Genomic DNA, 19,131 nt, shown 5'->3' with positions numbered 1-19,131 from the left:
TTTCCTTAACATGAAAACTTACGGGAAAAACTTGAATGCTTTAACTTCAAAATTGTTGGAGGTGAATGCTTCCTTGATATCTTCCTCAGTGCACGATGATCTGTTCAAAATAGAAGAAGAGAGCATAAAAGCAATTAATAAAAAAAAAATTAAAAATTTCTCAAAGCACTTAATAAGTACAGGGTAGGCCATTTAAAGTTGACCCATTTGTTTCTAAAAAAAAAGAACAAAAGAAAACAATGTTTTTTGTTCATTTCAAAAATAATTTATTTTGGTCCAAGGGGATTTGTTTCAGCTAATATTTAAAAATTAGATCGCGTAAATGGGCACCTTTAGCTTTGACAGCTAAATGCACTCTTTTTTCGACATTTTCCATGACTTTGGCCAATGTTTCGGATGATATGGCGGCTGTTTCACGTCGAATGTTGGCTTTCAGTTGAGCTAAGGTCTTTGGCTTATTAGCGTATGCCTTGGATTTCAAATAACCCCACAAATAAAAGTCTGGTGGCGTCAAATCTGGTGATCTCGGTGGCCAGTCAACATCACCATTTTTCGATATCAATCGCCCGGGGAAAAATGGTCGCAATAAATTGATTGTTGGTCGAGCTGTATGGCATGTAGCCCCGTCCTGTTGAAACCAGAAGTTATCCATGTCATTTTCGCGAATAATGGGTATCACAAAATCCGTTATCATGGCTCGATAACGCTCACCATTGACTGTTGTCGTGGCTCCATCATCGTCTTCGAAAAAATACGGTCCGATGATCATATTCGCGCAAACACCGCACCAAACTGTTACTTTTTGGGCTGTTCTTCAATTAATTGAGGATTTTCGGTGGCATAAAATCGGCAATTTTGCTTGTTTACGCCTCCATTCAACGAGAAATGTGCCTCGTCTGACATGATGAGTTTTCGCCAAAAGTCAAGTTCGTTTTTGAATATAAAGCTGAACAATTTCAGCGCGTTCTTTTGGAGTGTACTGTTCCATGGTATAAATTGTCTTCGAATGACGCTTCTAACGCGGTATGACATTAGCCGATTTGTCAGCGCTGTTAAAAGTTACAGCGTTGCCAGATGGGTCAACTTTAAATGGCCTACCCTGTATATATAACATTTGCATATGCATGTATGTATGTGTCTGTATGTGTGCCTGCGTGCATCTTCTTGCAATTTCGCATCAATTTTCTTAGCTACTGCACAATCCTTGCCACGCACCAACACCTCCTCTCTCGGCGCTCTTGCCGAATTGCAAATTGCTTCTTTACTTAGCCATCTGCGCCATCGACAATCTTTTCAATTTCACGCTACCAGCTACTTGAGCTTTGAGCAGCGCGTTCCAGCTTTCGAGCCGGTAAGCGCACTTGAAAGTAACCATCCATATACATTCCCCTACCGCCTTGGCGCGCGCTCCCTGGACTGGTGGCCAACAATCAACCACTTGTGTGCGCTTCCACCGTTTACCCTTTAAGCTGCGCCCATTGTATTTGGCGTTGAAGCGCCACTGCGTCGAGTGTGGCACGTTTAAATTTAGCCGGCGCTTGTTATTTTTGCGTCATGATAGTTTTTGTTGTTGTCCCTAGACACACAGCAGGTGAGTAGAAATTTAATAATTTTAACGGCAGGCGGCACCCGGTAGACGCGCAGCCCCTTTACCACCTGCTATGATACCGGCGAGGTGACCAACCGTGCTCTGCGACGGTGTTGCATGAGAAGGTGTCGAAGCTTAAATTTACGAAAACAGCCAATTTGCTTAAAAGAAGGTGCGAAGATAGCGGTAGAAGGCGCAAGAAGGTAGAGGAGATTTTGCTTGTTTAACCGTGGAACCTCTTCGATGTGTGCTTTCAACAACAGGAGCTAATGAAATAATACTAAAATTATGTTTATTGGCTGAAGATGCGCTGTGTCGCATGAGCGCATGGCTGATGGTTTTGATGGGCGTGTTGCTGCGCTATTCGTGTGCAGTCAACGGACGCACTATAACGGTAATTGTAATTGGGGGAAACTGTTTGGTGCTGCACCTCGCTGGTTCTACGGATATAATACAATAGCAGGTGATCAGATACGAAGCACTGTAATGCGTTACCGTAGTAAACGTCGCCATGCAGCTGTGCCTTTGTGTGCGATATAAAAGCTAAAGCTCTTGCTGTTGCCAGAAAATTTCTGTTTCAAGAATTTAAGGTAATATTTTGATCTTTAATATGTTGTTATTCGCATATATATGTATAAGCTTAGCTAAGTTTTAGAGAGCGCTAAATGTTGTCAGAATAATTTATTGTATCCTGAAAGCTTAAAAGCTCTAAACGACGCTTTTAAAGCACGTTCTTCAATATATTATGTATATCTTTTGACCTCCCGGCTTTCTGAGTGCCCCGTTTCTCTTAGTTCTATAAAAATTTTTGGGAATTTATTTAAGCTGTTAAAAGTTCCATGACCTTAAAGTCCTTAAAATTTCAGTACAAAAATTGTGAAGCAATAAGGCTCAATGTCTTTCATAACACATACATACATTTCTGATTTCGTTTTTTTTTTGTTGTTTTTTGGACTAAAATGTTTTCTCTACAAATATAAAAAGTAATTTAGAGTTTCTACTTACGGAATGTTACTTAAATGCAATGTGGCCGATGGTGGATAAATGTTTTGATAATTTTTGCTACCCGGTTTCTTGAATCGATGCAATGGATTTTGTGCGTAGTCGCGTGTGAGGCCGGCATCCGGTTGTCCTTCCTTCGGCAGCTGCACAGCCTGATGTTTACTAGCCATAACACGTATCGCCTTACCCCACAAGCGCAATTTGTCAAGGTGACTCATAGCTGCAAAATAGTTGAAAGAGCGGCAAATTCGTGAATTCATGCAAACATGTACAAATATATATATTATATATATGTTTACAAATATTCCATATAAAATAGCAAAGGTAAACTTCCGTAGGGTTATGTGGTGCAAATTTGGCTAACAAATATTATGCGGGTTACAGACGGAGGAGATAAATGACCTTACAAATGCCAGGCATGTGCAAATAAATATCAGTTCGATGGAACTGTTTATGTTTGTTGTAAAATATGTATGTTTGTGTAGGCATAAACTTGCTGGAGAGGAATATGTTTGCGCAGTTAAAGCAACTTTGCACGTTTCGAACTTATTTATTGGTCACCGGTTTCAGTTGCAAATTGTACACGTTTTTTTTCTGGCGGAATATAAAGTCCTAGCGATAAATGTAACTGTCACCATATACAAGTGTTGGTTTAAAGAAGAAAGAAGAAAAGGTTATGGAGAGGTATTGTGGCAAAAACTGGCGCTTCAGCTTGACTATTGAATCGCAATGGAAAAAGTTGCTAACTTTTGGCCATAAGTTTATTCATATTCAGGTATTTGCTATATACATATGTGCTCTATCAATATGCATTGATGGTTGAGGTCTTAGAACAATAAATATGCAGCTAAAGTGCCACTGAGTTTAGTGACCTCTGGCAAACATAGTGCTACATACGTATATACTGCTGTTATATACACACATATACAAGATATAACTGCATTCTGTCTTCCTTCAATTGACTAAGAAAACTTTTCTTCTGAACCTTCTTCTGAAATGTGGCAACAATCTGTTTGGATCAGGTCTAAGATGCCACTTCTTCTTATGACATTTCGCCTGCGGTTATAACAGGCAACCGCCGTTTTTTGAATGATATGACGGTTTTGCAAGTAAAAATGCAAATGTCAAAAACTATTGCAGCGGTAAACAGTTGTATGCTATGATACATTATATAATAAAATAGGATATCGATACCGTAAGTTAGTAAAATAATAGCATGTGGCAAGTTGAGAATACCAGTGACTGATAAATTCTTCGCAAAAGTGTGCTTCTTCTTTGCAAGAAGTTGCCTTTAGGCGACATAACGGTGATGTTTATTTTAAATAAAATTTTTGTTGCACAAATTGAATTATTTTTCGTGCCACAAATATAATTGAAACTGATATTTTTCTAAGCAGCTATCAAATCTGTCTTGGATGTCTGAAAATTGCACAGTTAAAGTGGCAAAAGATGAAACTGTCAATGTCAAATGCACAATACGCCTAAAAGTATGCAAAAATATTTATAAAATTTGAATTGCCGAATTGTACTCATTGTCAAATGGTCAATGCACCTAAAAGTATGCAAAAATATTGCCAAAATCTTAATTACTGAGTTGTATTTTGCTGCTCGTAGAAAGTTGCGGTATCTTTAGTAGTTAAGACATTGATATTTATATAACTTGAAGTATTTGTTTTCTTGGATTTCTAAATAATATGCATACTTTTAAGCGAATAATATAAATAAACCAAAGAAATTTGAATTTTTTAAATTCAGAAATGGATATTACCTCTTAAATGAACTACAACCAACTTTACTTTGAATACCTGATTGAGAAAGCTGCACAACCCATCATACAATTATCATAAATATTTATGAGAGCCATTCGCAGCAGAAATAACAAGTTTTAATCTGCTTAATCCATGCTTAACTATGCAACGGTAATATTATATAAAATATAATGTTACATAAAAATCGCATATGTAAGTATTTTGTATTTCGATGAGATTGCATATCGAAAATTAATATTAATAACACGCTTTCTTTGCATACGAAATGGCTGCTACCGAAAATTGCTTGACCCCCACCTTCTCACAGCACTCGCAAATACTTTTCGGCAATAATCAAAGATGCCATCGTAACAATGAAACTTTGCGACCAGTGTTGCGCCGCTATTGTAGTTGTTGCTACCATATACCTATGTATTGAAAGCACACCACGCCAATAAGTTCAAATGGAAATGTTAAGGAAAATATCGTGTAAATAAACATATCGCAGACAAATGTGCGAGCGCAAATTAATTTGCACACACAGGCACATGCACACACATGACAGTGCATAAAAAATTCACTTACACGCTCGCTTGCACTTATTTATCGCACCTTCCAGGTTGAATGGCTGGTGTGCAGTTCCCCAGAGACGCACCAAAGTAGAGAAAAGTAGAAGGAAAAAGGATAGCGGGCCGCCATCAAATGGAATGTGTGAGCTGGAGGCATATTAACGGTACATATGTGTATCTGTGCCAACGTAAGGATTACAAAAACAACAGCTGTGAGTTGTAGTAGAAGATACACCGTTGTCTTGGCAGTGTCAGATGCCAAAGAACATCGACGATGGAGACGCGATGCTGCCGATTGCTGTGCCTGTGACTGTCAAAATATTAATGGACCCCATATAGACTACTAATGTGCCACCAGGGCAGTAAAATCATTTCGCACACTACTAAAGTGCGAACACACACACACTCACACCCAGGCTCGCGAGTTATTTGAGTATGCACTGTAGTTGTTGCTGTCGGAATGGGCTTTCATTTGCTCACATATGCTCATAAAATATTTACAAATTCATTCGTTACTTTGCTCGACACTTCCGCAGCGCTGAGTGGACGTAGTTCGTGCAGCGCGCTTTGCATTAAGATGGAGAAAAGGCGTACAATTTTACAAAGTTGTATGGAAGAAAGCGTCGAAGGCGCGTTCGCTTGGAACAAATTCGGTAGAGCGAAGGTATGTTTTACAAGTAATTTTGGTAAGACTTGCAAAAACCGAAAATCGTGTGGGAAGATGTAGTATAGTAAGCATATTGTCAGCAGTTCAAAACATATAATTTTCTGCAGAAGTATATACTTCATCAGCAGCATTGATAATAACAGCTACGACGTCCAATCCAAACTCAAAACCTCGAAGTTTCTTGTCGCTATGTATGGTCAGCTTTACTGCCAGTGGCATTTTTCCTTCAGGGTTCTACTCAAAATTCGCAGACTGACCTGAATGCTTTTTCTTGTGTCCGTGCTCGTAGTTCAAGCCGTAACAATGGCTGCAGCTGGACAATTGCAGGCTGAGCACAAAATTGTATTTTACATGCATAAAATAAACATTATTTCCCTGCTTTCGTTGCCACCTTGCTCAAAGTGAGTTAACAACTTAAGTTCGTTGCCGTTGAACCTTTACTGCAAGAAAGCCTCGCCTCTGTAGTTAAGTATGCCTGTAAGCAGGACATGGGCTTGTAATGCGAGCTGCAAATGGACCAACGTCGCTGACAAAGTGCAAAATGTGCAGGGAATTATTTATTTAAACAATTGCATAAATGCGCAGCAGACAAAGTTTCATATATGTACATACATTTTTATACACATATGTTTATATAAATATGTTTATATGCATCCTATGTTAACAAGAAGGACTTTAAGCGTATAATGTAGGGTTAATCGATTTCTTGCTTTTATTGTAATTATTCATTACAGTTAAGTAAGCACATGTTTCGTGCGATTTCAAGTAGCGAAGAGTGATACGAAAATAAAAATGCTCAAAAGTGCTCCACTGCTTACGGAAGGCACTTTCTAAGAATATCATAGAGTGAAAATGTGAACGAATGACAAATTTGCCATTATATCCAAACACATTTGGCTATCGAAGATTTTTTGGGAAGCTTTATTCGGAACTTTTTTGATTAGTACTTCCTTCAGATATCAGTTAGCAGTGAAAACGAGAACATGGCCAGCGAATTCAGCTTATTTACTGATCAGTTTTTAATGAATATAAGACATTTTTGAACTCAATACCGGTAACCATTAAGATAACCGATATCTTCCATAAACAATAACACAATTTTTTGAGATATTTCAGGATGAAAAATTATAAAACGGACGCCTAATACGCTCTATATGTCTCAGTTTTGTCATAATTAAGTCTGTAAAGGTAGCTTTTAAAGCACTCATGTACACTTAGCATTTGGGTTAGGTGGAAATCCAGGTCTTCATATCGTCTGTTGAGCCAGGAATGGATGTTTGTTATCAGTCTGTTGGTCAGCCGTCCTTTGAGTGAGGTTTGCTACCGCTGCTGCCATATTGTTAAGCTTTTGACTTCCTCTTCTTTTCTGGCTTCTATGGATAGCTCTGATAACTTATATACCCGCTCGTATTCATCACCCTGGATGTCAATGGGCATATAAAGCATAGTGTTGAAGGTGCTAATGCTGTACGAGTAATTACTTATTTCGACTACTAAAATGGCGGGGGATTTGTTATGAAATAAAACCGAAAATCCTGCTATTGTTGTGGCCATTCAAGATATCTAATACCGGCTTGCCACAATATTTGTGTGAGTAATATAAGTTCACTTAAAAAATATTATTTGCACTTAAATGAAGTTTTGAAAGAATTTATTAAGATATTATATAGATTGCATCATCTATATTGAGTTTGCAACGAATTTTGTAACAACTAGACTAAGCGTCAGAGACTCTATAAAGTACATAAGCTGAGCCGAGACTGAGTATGGAAAATTTTTTTATGTAACAAGATATCGCAACGAAATTTTATTCGTATTATTTCTCAAAGCCGCCCTATAAACTCTAAATGAATTGTTAAGATTAGACCACCATAGGATATAGCTGCCACACAAATTGATTGATCAAAATGAAGTGCTTGTATGGAAAACTTTCTCATTTGACAAGATATCATCACAAAAATTAATATGTCTTGTTGCTTAAGGCAAACCTAGAATCTCAGAGTAAATGGTTCAGATCGGACCACTTTAAGATATAGCTGCCATACAAACAGATCATTCAAGATCAAATCATAGTATGGAAAACCTTTTCATTCAACAAGATATCGTAACGAAATCTAGGATGTGTTATTATCTAATGTTACTCTACAACTACCGAACAAATGGCCTAGATTGTACCACTATAGCATATAGCTGTCATACAAACAGATCGAGCAACATTAAGTCCTCACATGGAAAACTCTTTCTATTGACAAGATATCGTCACGAAATTTGATATGCGTTACTTTCCGAGGCAATGCTACAATCTGCGAAAAAATGGTTCAGATCGTACCACTATAGCATATAGCTGTCATACAAATTGGTCGATATAAATCAAGTTCAAAGCCAAACGAAGACTTTTGCACAAACTTTTTGTTGGCACAGAACTCATAAAATTAAGAAAATAACAACAATTTCACGCATACAAATTTGTTTAAAATTTTCATAAACTTTTGGTTTATTTCATGTTGTGCCACTCACTTCACTGTTCACTTTTCTAGTCTTCCTGTAAAACACATACATATATATGTATATTTATATTCTATACCTAAGAGCATTGGAAGATTAATTTTATGTTGCTACATATTACGAGCGCGTACAAAAGTCCATAAGATCTATTGTTGCCCGTACATGCAAGTGTTGCCGTTATACCGTTAGCTTGCTTGCATTGTGACGTTGTAATCATTTTGGGGAATTTGTGTGCAAGTTTTATTAATAAATTATTGCAAATATTTTATAACAATTACAATTACAGTGCAAATAGCCTTTGGCCAGCGGCAAAATGTGTGGAGCTTTTGCTGTAATTGACTTTACACTTATTTACAATTACACGCTAGTGCGCCTTAAAATATGTTAAAATTAATTATAAGCACTTTGCAATGAATGAGCAGTGTTTGCCAAGGACGTTGCACATACATACATATCTGTATAAATATATTGCCATGTGTGTGTGCGCGTGTGTGTTTGCGCACATGAGGGACGCCACTTTTAAATAGTTGCCATTGTGTGTGTGCGGTCAGGGCTTAAACAAATCTCCAAAGTGCTTTACCGTTAAATTTGTTTGCCGTTAGTCGTTCAATGTGTCGGTGTATTGTTCAATTTGTAAATGCTCGCACATGCATGTGTGCGTGCGTGTGTGGGTGGCGTGTATTTAAAACGAATGCACGCACATGTGCGCTTTGCTCGCCATGTAATATTTACATTTTAATCTCCCCGAAGCGTGCAATGCATATATATAAATATACTTATATTGGATACACACATACATATGTGCGTGTGTGCGTATTAATACGTAAAATATATTTAATACACACGCTCTTGCATGCGCAAATACAAATTCGACATGCACTTAAAGTGTCAAAATATACATACATATGTGTATGTGTGTTTGTGTTTTTCAACTCATTTGACATGTAAACTTTTTCACTTTGACATTTCCAATTGCCAGTCGGCATAAACGTTTCCTTTTGCATTACTAAAATATTCCATTTCCACAAAGTTTTTTCTTCTTTTTCTGCGAAACTTTTTTAAATAGTTGTTTTTGTTGTAGCTGCAGCTAGGACGCAGCTGTTTTTGGCTGCCCAAAACTCATTGAATTCTTTATATTCTAATTACCGCACACACATAAAGTTAATTACTACAACAACACGCCTGCATTACCTCCCACTTGTGTGGGTGTCTCGTTGTGTGTGAGTGTGGCAAGTATGTGTGCGTGTGCGCGCAAGCAAAAAAAAATATCAAAAAGGTCGGAGTTGGCAAAAAGTGCAGGCAACGGTCCAACTTTTCCACATCAATTTGTAAGTTTAATCTCAGCTGGGCGTCGTTGCAATATTTCACTTTGCTAAATTTTTGCCGAATTCCTTTGTGGTATGCAAGCACGAGGCTGGCAGCCAACTAGCTTACCGTTATAGTATATAGAATTATGCATTAACTTGTGTAATTCATAAGTGATGCTCACACTCACACTAACATATATGTGCATAGCTCTGCGCACTCATACATAATCATGTGTAGTTAAGTGCCACAAGTTGTGGCAAACTATGCAAAACTTTTCATACTGTTCATTTATGCAACATTAATCATGACGAAATTTGGCTTTTCATGTGGCTGGGATTTGTAAGGCGCACACACACACAGGTGAATATATATCGTCACTTAAAATGCAAAACAGCGTATCATCAAGAAGATCGAAAATCGCTAACTGATATAATAACCAATATACAACCATTTTATAACGAAAACTCAAATTTCAATATGAGTGTATGATAACCAATACATAACCGTTTTATAAGTTATTATATCTGAAATAATAACCGATAAATAACCATTTTATAACCAAAACTCAAATTTTGTTTCAATATCACTGTATGATAACCAATATATATCCGTTTTATAACCAAATCGCAAATCGCTTACTGATATAATAACCAATATATAACCGTTTTATAACCAAAACTCAAATTTTTTTCAACATGAGTGTATGATAACTAATATATAACCATTTTATAACCAAAACTCAAATTTTGTTTCAATGCCTCAGTGCGTGCTTTCCATTATATCGTTTTTCTTTCACCTTAAAACTTATGAAAAGTGATGTTACGTTATTTTGTATTTTAGGTGGCGATATATACATATCTACAAGTATAAAAGAGCTCATTATGTGCTTACTTCACCTTCAAGCTTTATGCGCGCTCACGCTTTTACGGCATCCAAAGTAAGTGGCAAGCGCACTTAAAGCGCCGCTACTTTAAAGAAAACATTACGCTGAAAATTAACTGTAATTTTCGTAGCCGCCGCTTCTTTATATTTTCAACAGTCAGCGAAGGTATTGTATTTAAGTGTAATTGTAATTGAAAGCTTAATAATCATTCGCAATTTCACTTTGCCAAACATTATAAACTTATTAACATTAATTACAGTTATATTTGCAATTCAATTCGCGTTGGCTTGCGTCAATATGCTTGCAACGAGGCGCAATACCCGCGCGTATTCGGCATGCCAAGCGAAAAGTATGCGCTCCGTGTCTGTCTGTTGCGCGCTCTGCTGGCTCTTGCCGCTATTCTTTCTGGCTGCCATTTGATTATCTATTTGTCTGTCTGTCTGCGCGTCTGTCTGCCTGTTTGTGTGTGTGTGTGTTTGGCAGCCTACCGACCCGCCATTTGTATGCACCCTGCCGTGTGGAGCGCGTGGCACGCTCGCTCGCTCGCTTGCTCGCTTGCTCGTTTGTCTATGGATGCGCAGCGAACGTGTTGGCCTGACAGCCGTTAAATACACCGTTTGCCCCATTAAATATGCAACATTATTTGCACAATTTCACTGGCTGCCGCTGAGCTTTTGAGCTTCTGTTGGCTAAGTGTCGCTGCCGCCGCCGCCCCCACGCGCCGCCGCTGCTGTTGACAATTGAGTCGGTGCGCGTTCAGACGACCGCATGTCGCGGCAATATTTGTGCGCCGTCATGCATGTGTGTGTGTTTGTGTATCGACAGCCCAGTAGGGAATACACAGCGGCAGCAAGTTTAATTATCCTGATAACGAATTTAGTAATTCACAAGCGCATTTGAAAGTTCGTGTTGCGGTTGCAGGTGAAAATTGAATGCGAATACAAAATGTTAAAGACACTTGCAACATTTGTTGAATGGTATACACATATCAACAAACATACATATATGTAAATACATAACCGTATGGAACATAAATAAGGTATCAATAAGTTATTAAAAGCCTTTCTACGGAGACTCAGAAAAGTTTTTTATTTGATTTTTAAACTCAAAAATAAAAAATAAGTAATAATAATAAAAAATAAAATATAAAAAAAATATTAAATAAATGATAAAAAAACAATAATTGATTAAATAAAAAAAATAACAATAATTTAATAAAAATTATAAAAATAAATTACTTATGTATATACCGAAATAAAGTTCTGTCATTAGACAAGCTTTACTGTGAAAAAGTTAACTTAATGGCGTTGCCATCTGACTTGAATTCATTAAAAATTATTTGAGCCAAAACAACAAACTGAAACACGGCAATAACATTGCTAAAAAATTTAATTTTAAGAGAAAAGTTGAAAAGGGTTGCCACCTTGTTTAAAATTTTATAATAAAAAAACATAATAAAAAAATTTTATAAAAATAATTTATAATATTAATTTGTACTAAAAAAACTTTATAATAAAAAAAAATTATAAGAAGAAAAATTATAATAAGAAAATTTTTTTTAAGTCACTACAACAATTGAAAAATGTTACCTTGTTTTAAAATTTTATAACACAATTTTTTAAAATAAAATAATAATTTTTAAAGTTGCCATCTTGTTTAAAATTTTATAATAAAAATAAATTTGAAAAAGTCGCTACAACAATACCGCTTAAAAAGTGTATTCTAAGCAAAAAGTTGGAAAGAGTTGCCACCTTGTTTAAAATTTATCAATAAAAAAAAATTAAAAAAAGTCACTGCAACAATGCCGCTTAAAAAATTAAAGTTGGAAAGAGTTGCCACATTATTAAAAACTTTTTAGTGGAATGAAAAATATTAAATTCTCCAAATGAATATAGAACAAGTCAAATTTAAAAAATACATATTTTATTTATTTATTTATAAATGTGAAAAAAAATAATACAATTATTTTTACACGAAAAAAGGAGCACTGGCTGCCAGGACCTTCGGCTTTAAAAAATATATATTTTAGATTAGTCCACTCTAATATCACTGTCAATTATTTTCTGGCAGCATAATTTGAAATTATAAATTTCAAAAATTTTTTAATTCAACTCTTTTTTCTGATTTTAAAGTAGGGTGAAGCATCAAAAGTTAGAATGCGGAGCTCTCCACTAGACCTAACCTACTCCCAACTCCAGCCTCTCCCAGGTGATTAAGTACTAAGTATAAATGACGAACGTGACGAACTGAGTGGATTTAGCATGTCTGCATATACAAGGAGTGATTCTGCCTGGTTTTGAGATATCGATCGAAACTTTTACTCTTCACAAGAAGCTTTTTATTCATCGGAATCGCTGATATCGTTATATAGCTCTTGTTCGAAGGATGTTTTTTTTACCGGATATCTTCACGAAATTTGGCACGGAATACTCTCCAGAGCAAAGAGGTGTATCTTCGGATATATTGTTGAGATAGGACGGCTACAGCATACGTATAGAGTTGCCATATATACCGACCGATTAAAGTCAAGCTAAAGATCTGTTTGCACTCTTTTATGCTGTAAGAAATGCACCTGTGAAGGATATTACAGTTCGGTGCAGCCGAAGTTAATGGTTTTTTAGTTTTTTTGTGTTTTTACTCAGACAAAATTAAAGGAAATACTTTTTCTTATATCTTCAAATAAAAAAAAAAAATATAAGTAATCATGGGTTTTAAGTCAAGCTTATACCCAACCTATAGTTTCTACTGTATGGCTATGCACCCAGTAGCTGCTTGCATGTGCAAGAGTACTCAGCGCCACTAAACCTTTCAAGGATATTCCGAGTGTAGTTGGAAAAAAATCCTAATTAGTCTTGCGCTTAATCTAAATAAATACGCCCGCAATCGCCGCAAATTAGTAAGCATGTAAGTAGCAGAGCGCACACACAGAGCAAGTGTAATAGCCGGTGACCCCAACAGCAAGTGCTGCAAGCAACAGGAAGGCTAACCAAGCGAGCAATCAACTAACCGAGAGGCGGACAAGCCAATGCCAGCAGCAGCCACAGCGCAGCACACCGACGGCACCAAAACGCCGGAAACGACAAGTGACAGCGCCGGCCCAACACTCGACCAAACAGCCAACAACAACAATAACAGAGCGCCCGACTAACGGCAAGTGGCCAAAATGCAGCACAATAGTCGCAGGCGCTGACTCGAAAAAGAGCAACCAGCACTTATAGCAAACAAACATGAGTCAAGCCTGTGTATGTGTGTGCGTGTGTGGGTGCGAGGGCGTTGCTTGTTTTGGTGACCAGCCAACGGAAAATTTCATGCATTTTAGATTAGGCGAAAATGTAATTTTAAAACGCGAGCGATTAATGTTCAACACAAATACACTTACACATCAGCACACACACACACATGTTGAGTGCGTTACAGTGTTGCATGAGTGCAGTGCCGGCAACAAAAACATGTGACGACAACAAAGTGTTAGCAATGAACAGAAACAATGGCCACTGTGTAATGCCACAAAATGTTGTTGGCTGCGGCGAGCTACAAGTATGCAAGCGCATGCGTGTGTGTGTGTGGCTGTGTGCATGTGTGGAATAAACATAAAACCGCTGTGCAAACAACAAAATTGACTGTTATTAGTCGCAAAAGGAAAATAGAGCAATGTTGCACGAACGCGTGCCACATGTGTGCCGTGAACTGTGTTGCCAGACTTAAGTAAAATGAAAAATTACGTATTTTTTCGCAGAAAAATGTTTAAAAAATTATGGTTTTTATTCACAATTTAAGGAAAAAAATAATTTTTTGATAACGAAAATCCTTGCTTGTTACTTTAGCCATCATTAAATAGCATATTCTTAATATCTGGCAACACCAGTCATGGCCCTACCGCCGTTCGCAAGTGCATTAGTATACAAAAGCATTAGGTGGCGGCTTGCATTCGCGCCTTGCGTTGCGGGCAAATGTTAAACCAACCATTGAGGCGAGTTGACTGAACGAGAAATTGAGATTGGCGGCGGTTAAGCGGTGGCACAGACCTTAAGCAGCACACCAACACATTTCATGCGCCTATGTATTCGTGTATTTAGTTCTTTAATGGACTTTATGCTTCCTCAAAATTATCGTTGTATTCGTTACTGCTAAGAAAACAATTAAAATACTCTCCTCAGTAGACTCAGGCTTAATGGACGGTGAAAAGAATCTCAAAACCAGGTGGAAACACAATTAAAATTAAGGAATTCACCTAGTGAGAAATTAAAGATTTGCTAATTTTGATAAGTTATACCTTTAAAAGTAACATATCAAAATCATATATCGATATCGAACCGTTTTTGAGTTACAGTCCTCTAAAGCCTCCTCCAAAGTGTAACCGCTCAGCATCAGCTCATTTTTAAACCCGGTTTTCTCAAAACTCCACTTTTCGAATTTGCTGCTGTGATTATTAGAAAGTTAGTTTTCTGTATATTCAAATGTACATAACGGGTGATTTTTTTGAGGTTAGGATTTTCATGCATTAGTATTTGACAGATCACGTGGGATTTCAGACATGGTGTCAAAGAGAAAGATGCTCAGTATGCTTTGACATTTCATCATGAATAGACTTACTAACGAGCAACGCTTGCAAATCATTGAATTTTATTACCAAAATCAGTGTTCGGTTCGAAATGTGTTTCGCGCGCGTGTTTTGTTCAGCGATGAGGCTCATTTCTGGTTGAATGGCTACGTAAATAAGCAAAATTGCCGCATTTGGGGTGAAGAGCAACCAGAAGCCGTTCAAGAACTGCCCATGCATCCCGAAAAATGCACTGTTTGGTGTGGTTTGTACGCTGGTGGAATCATTGGACCGTATTTTTTCAAAGATGCTGTTGGACGCAACGTTACGGTGAATGGCGATCGCTATCGTTCGATGCTAACAAACTTTTTGTTGCCAAAAATGGAGGAACTGAACTTGGTTGACATGTGGTTTCAACAAGATGGCGCTACATGCCACACAGCTCGCGATTCTATGGCCATTTTGAGGGAAAACTTCGGACAACAATTCATCTCAAGAAATGGACCCGTAAGTTGGCCACCAAGATCATGCGATTTAACGCCTTTAGACTATTTTTTGTGGGGCTACGTCAAGTCTAAAGTCTACAGAAATAAGCCAGCAACTATTCCAGCTTTGGAAGACAACATTTCCGAAGAAATTCGGGCTATTCCGGCCGAAATGCTCGAAAAAGTTGCCCAAAATTGGACTTTCCGAATGGACCACCTAAGACGCAGCCGCGGTCAACATTTAAATGAAATTATCTTCAAAAAGTAAATGTCATGAACCAATCTAACGTTTCAAATAAAGAACCGATGAGATTTTGCAAATTTTATGCGTTTTTTTTTTTTTTAAAATTTATCAAGCTCTTAAAAAATCACCCTACAGTTCTCCATACAATGTCTTAAAAGTTTGTTGATCTATACAAAAATCGAATTTTGGCTCAAAAAGACTAAAATTTTGGAAAAATTCAACTTCGTTGTAGGGACAATATCTTCTAGTAAAGAACTTTTTTTAGAAATCACTGAAGCATTGGAGAACCTTTATTCTTTAATGCCGACGGAGATATCAAAAATAACTCAAAAAATATTTCGATATTGCAGCTTCGTCAAGATAGAAACGAAAGCCTTCTAGCCCAGAGTGGAGCGTAAAAGGTTCAATGAACTGCTAGCTCTTAGTAAGGGTAACATCGCTGCGATGATCGGCATCTTAACTGTCCGGGACAAACGTAGTGAAGGTAAAGATTTTGCAGGACGCAACTTGCTAAAGTTGCAATGAGGTCGAAACATCCAGACATTTTCGCCTCCACTATTGAACTTTTGCCAAGCTTAGGTTGAAGCATCTCGGCCAATTGGCTGAAATTGATATTAGTGGCCTCAATAAATTTGTGACAGGCTCTAGGTGTTTTACGACATGCGAATGTCTTTTCGATCCATACTTAGTAGGAGTCCAAGTGGGATTCTTAAGGATTCATACCTGCCAACTTAACCTATCCTGCTATTTTACTATCAAAAGGTTGTAAATTAGGTGTTGTGTACGAAGAAAATTTGTTTACCGAACGCCAATGTCAAAATCGGTTTGCAAAAATTTTTATATCGAAACGTAACAGTCCAAAGTCGCAAATCTACACTCATCTGTTTTTACATTGTGTGTACGTTCAGTTTTGAAAATATATTCCAGCACATGATTTTTTGTGATTTTCTTGAGATATTTGAGATTTGATTTATTGCTTGATAGAAGTGAATTCTGTTGAAGAAAAAATTTCTCTCACTTGGTTGTTTCTCTCATCTTTAGCTGCTATTGTTTTAAGGTTTTTTAGTATTTAAAAATACCGCCATTAATTATATGCAATCTGTCTTCTTTCTCTATTTCTCCTTTTTTTGTAATTTTTTCTGCTTACTTTGTGCACGAGCTTATCGATATATTTACTTTTATAATACTGCATTCGATCTATTATGGGCAAATTACAGAGCGAAATGCGGAAGCAAAAACCTGCTCGAGTTAATTAATTGGAAAACGAGCAGCTATTTTTTATGTTATATAATATAAAAAAGTATCATTGAGTCATTATTATTTTCATAAGCACTTTTTGGGTTGGTCAGGCTCCTTCAGCGAATTTTGTTTCATCTTTTCAATCGACTTAAAACGGATTCCACGGAGCGGCAATTTTAGTGTGGGGAATAAAAAATTCAAATCTGGTGTATACAGTGGTTGATCGATGGTTTTCATAGCGTTGCTTGGCTTTAAATAAGTCGCAATCGTGGCTCTATGCGGTGGTGCATTATCATGGTGGGCATTCCGGCCGTTTTTAACGGATATTCTCATGCAAATGCCTTAACCCGTCTGTCCCTCCCGAAAAAATTCATGACGCACCAAGCTACGAATATGGAATAAAATAGTGAGGATGATTTTTCAGCGGTTTGGGGTGGGTTTTTTGGTTTTGGCTAGTGTTTTTCCTTCATTTCTACAATTGTTGACTTGTTTGCATGTCAAACTCACAAACTCATGTCTCTATGAGTAGGGGATCGAAGTTTGCACAATGAACGATGACAATAGAGACCAGTTTACGGTACTCTTTTTGGAAAAAATTTAGCTTTATCGGGACGCGTTGAGCCAGAACGCATATCATACCCAGAAGTTCCACCAAAATCATTCGGTTTACATTTTTCATAAAAAAGGTGGGGTTTATTAACAAATTCTTTATTTCAGTGAAATTAGATAAATAATTTTTCCCTAAAAATATCTAACGCAGCTAACTATTTCCGATATCTGTACCTGATAATGTGCTGATAAAAATGTTATTTATGACTTTATCTCCCCATTATCTATTACTGATTAGAACTAACCACAAATTTACCCTCATATAACTAAATTTGTATGCATTTATCAACACAGCTGCCAATAGTTGTGTTCTGTTAGATATCGATACTTTATTATACTAAATATATGCTTTATGTCTGCTTCAAATAGCGAACTTTACACATCAAATATAGAAACATGGATATATCACATTTTTATTTGAAAAGCGCTACTTAATTAAAAGCGCAGCAGCGAACGTAATTATTGTGAAATATTGAAATTGTTTTCATAAGAAATATTTCCGTTTATTGTTATTAAATTTATATACAAGTATGTATGTAAGTCACATAACTAGCTGCTGCTGTGCATTGAAGCTCATATGGCATATATGTATATATGTATATATACACGTGGGTGGTAAATACAAGTATATGCACAATAAGCAGTACTTAAATCATGTGAACGCATTTCAGCGCCGCTCTTCGCTTATACATTACAAAGAACACTCGCGAATGCCACAAAAAGAGCGGATTGCCAGCAGCTTACTTTGCAAGCGAACCGGCGCTGTATACAGATATTGATACAGTTATGTGTGCTCAACTGCATGCATTGAAGAAATATTTAAAATTCCGAAATTTATTAATTAAATAACAATCGCCAGGTGGATAAGGAGTACGGGTGCGAAACCCCGCTTATATTGGTGGAGAGGTGGATAAGGGATGTGGGAAAGGGTGATATACTATATACCTGTATAGAAAAATGCCATAACTGTGAACATGCAGGTGAGAAAGAGAGTAGCGTAGCGCAGCGTTGTAAAGGCAGTGCATTGTGTTACACAACAGCGTGCTCCCTCAACCCACTTCACCGCTTCCACCTGAGCATTTGCTATCACCACAGCCAACAGGCGAATGGTTCCGGCGACAATAAAATAGCAGGTAGAGATAAGCAGCAGGGGGAAAATGTACTTTGCTGCTTCTATACGTGTGTGTGTGTGCGGACGACGGTGGGTGCCGTGACTGCCATTCACCGGAAATCGAACAAAAATGCTTTTAATATCGAATGCAACCGCAGGCCGCAGCAGTTTCCATTTATTGCTTTTACCCCACCTCCGCACAACACACTCACACACACACACAACAAAAGCAACAATGTTTGTTTTTCTTATTGAGGCTGTGGTTGTTGTTAAGCTCCTGCGACCGTTGCGACGTGCGCTCGGTGCGCTCTCTTTATGCACCGCTATGTTTATTAATATTTTGCGGTATTGTAAATGCCATTGCGCGCAGCTAACGGCGTGGAGAGAGGCAGGCAGGCGGCTGAATCGGCGTAAGCGCCCTACTGAAAGGTAAAAAAGACGAACGACCGATGCACCTACGTACGGCGGGGTTGGTTGGGTGTTGGGTGTTGATCTTATGGGCGGGAATGTTGATGAAATGCCTAGCTGTGCTTTCGCAATCAAATATTTAATTACACAACAATACAGAGAGCCGCTGGGAGCCGGCCAATAAGATAATGAATAAATTCCATATTCGTTCAAAAAAAAAAAAGT

The 19,131-nt window shown here is 37.5% G+C and overlaps 1 protein-coding gene across 12 annotated transcripts in view; it reads right to left on the bottom strand.

Annotated features, from left to right (window-relative positions):
- Positions 1-19,131, bottom strand: part of LOC105227019 (polypyrimidine tract-binding protein 1) — a 498,255-nt gene that overhangs the window by 8,519 nt on the left and 470,605 nt on the right. For 11 of the 12 annotated variants that reach the window (XM_049450402.1, XM_049450400.1, XM_049450399.1 and 8 more), the window contains 2 exons: positions 2,594-2,810; positions 23-100 (listed from right to left, as the gene is read on the bottom strand). In XM_049450402.1, the coding sequence (XP_049306359.1) occupies positions 23-100; positions 2,594-2,810 (295 nt within the window). Of the gene's footprint in view, positions 1-22; positions 101-2,593; positions 2,811-19,131 lie in introns of those variants that run through there. The other variant, XR_007422012.1, reaches the window with a different exon arrangement.

The sequence above is a fragment of the Bactrocera dorsalis genome, chromosome 2 (genome assembly GCF_023373825.1).
Source record: "Bactrocera dorsalis isolate Fly_Bdor chromosome 2, ASM2337382v1, whole genome shotgun sequence".
NCBI classification, from domain to species: Eukaryota; Metazoa; Arthropoda; class Insecta; order Diptera; family Tephritidae; genus Bactrocera; species Bactrocera dorsalis.
This window is presented reverse-complemented; position numbering and strand designations above follow the sequence as displayed.